The sequence below is a fragment of the Aegilops tauschii genome, chromosome 5, assembly GCF_002575655.3.
Source record: "Aegilops tauschii subsp. strangulata cultivar AL8/78 chromosome 5, Aet v6.0, whole genome shotgun sequence".
Lineage (NCBI taxonomy): Eukaryota > Viridiplantae > Streptophyta > Magnoliopsida > Poales > Poaceae > Aegilops > Aegilops tauschii.
Genome location: NC_053039.3, coordinates 181842804 through 181844406, shown reverse-complemented (window position 1 = coordinate 181844406; position 1603 = coordinate 181842804). Strand labels below are relative to the sequence as shown.

The following is a 1603-nucleotide window of genomic DNA, read 5'->3' as shown; positions in this document are numbered from 1 at the left end:
CATGTGCACGTAGTCCGTACTACATGCACAGTTCTCATTTTTTGTTTTCATATTTTTGCTCTTATGTAATCTTTTTTCCAATGTAGGGGAGTGCACTACTTAGTAAACATACTTGTACTGCATTGATTATGTTCCTGTACTGCACGTTCATATATTTCCGCACTACATATACAGATCGCATTTTTCTTTTTGTGTTTTTCTCTTATCTATTCGTTTTTCCAAATTTAGGGGCGTGCACTGCTTTGTTGGGTATGTGTAAACTTCATTTGACAGAGTCTGTACTGCATTGGTACACAACTTGCACTACATGCGTCCTATTTGCACACTGCTCGAATCTAATGATACATGAGCAAACAATAGAAAACAAATTATCACAGGCATTCTGTACGACAAGTTCATCATGAGCAAACTAATTTCAACAGAAAGCAATCTAACATAATCAAAGTTCACATCATTACAAACGATTCTGCATGGCAAGCAAACTAAGTTCAGCAAAAGCAAATGATCACAAAGAAACTAACGATACATAAGCAAACAACATAAAGCAAATTTGATGATAATTCTAAAACGACGTTGGCATTGGTTGCTCTTTGGCCGGCACCATCTTCTTCTTCACCAGTCAGCGTCTCCCCATCCCCAGCTGCTCCTGGCGCACTTCTTGGGGGGCTCTTCCTTCTCCAGCTTTGCACGGCGAAGCCCGTCCTGGGTGAGGGTGATGCGGTTCCATATCTCGTACGCTGCGTAGGCGTCCTTTGCCGCGTACTCGATGTGCCTCATGGACAGAGGCAGGGTGGCCCAGCGCTTGTGCTCGTCGTCGGTGATCTTCTTCTTCATGTTGTTGTAGTAGTCGTCGATGAGCATGTCGGAGACGTCTCCAAGGGAGTCCAACTCCTTGGTTGCCTCGGGCACCCTCCACTCCTTCTGGATGTCGATGAAGTTGGCGACCTCCAGATTGACGCGCTCTAGCCTTTTTTTGTCGCCGTCGATGGAGAAGCCTGCAAAGGTGTACCTGGGGTTGGCAAGGAAGTTGTCGAAGACGGTGCACCTTTCAGCGGCGCTCAGTTGGAAGAGCAACACCGGGTGTTTCTTGCCGATGGAGAGTTGGCAGAGGGCGGGTTTCTGCGTCGCTTCAGGCTCGTTGTTGTACTCGAGATCAATGCCGACGATCTTGTGGCGCTGGAGGCTGAGGTGGCGCTCGTACTACGTGAGGGTGGTCGCCACCTGCTTGTTGTCGTTAGTGTGGATGACGTGCAACTTGGTGTTGCCGTGGGCCTCCACGCCCTGGTACTCATCGGCGAACGCCATGGCCGGTAGTAGGGCTTGGTGTTTTTGCGTGGAGATGGATGTGATGGAGCGATTTGGTGGCAGCACAATGGATACTTGTGTTGTTGTGGATGAGAAGTCCTATGGCAGGGGTCTGAATTTAAGGGGAGGGCGCGGGGTGGGATGGCCGCATCGGATGAGCTGCACGATCTCGCTGACGATGCGGTTTGTGCAGATCGTGGGTTGGTATTGCGTCTGTGATCGTGGGCTTGTGGCGATGGAACCGCTCCGATTGGGTGGTTGTATGCGAACGTGGTGTTTTTTAACATGGTTTTTTTAT

The 1603-nt window shown here is 49.2% G+C and overlaps 1 protein-coding gene across 1 annotated transcript; it reads right to left on the bottom strand.

The window, feature by feature from the left end:
* Positions 1 to 612: 612 nt before the first annotated feature.
* On the bottom strand, positions 613 to 1305 carry LOC141022659 (uncharacterized). The gene is made up of 2 exons (XM_073498920.1): positions 1249 to 1305; positions 613 to 1200 (listed from the first exon to the last, which is right to left on the bottom strand). Exons 1-2 carry the CDS (start codon positions 1303 to 1305, stop codon positions 613 to 615), a joined length of 645 nt encoding a protein of 214 aa, XP_073355021.1.
* Between the last annotated feature and the right edge of the window lie 298 nt (positions 1306 to 1603).

Coding starts and splice junctions, on each gene's coding strand:
- LOC141022659 (XM_073498920.1), bottom strand. CDS start 1,305: ATGGCGTTCGCCGATGAGTACCAGGGCGTGGAGGCCCACGGCAACACC. Junction 1,201..1,248: donor ACGGCAACACCAAGTTGCAC/GTCATCCACACT, acceptor ACCCTCACGTAG/TACGAGCGCCACCTCAGCCT.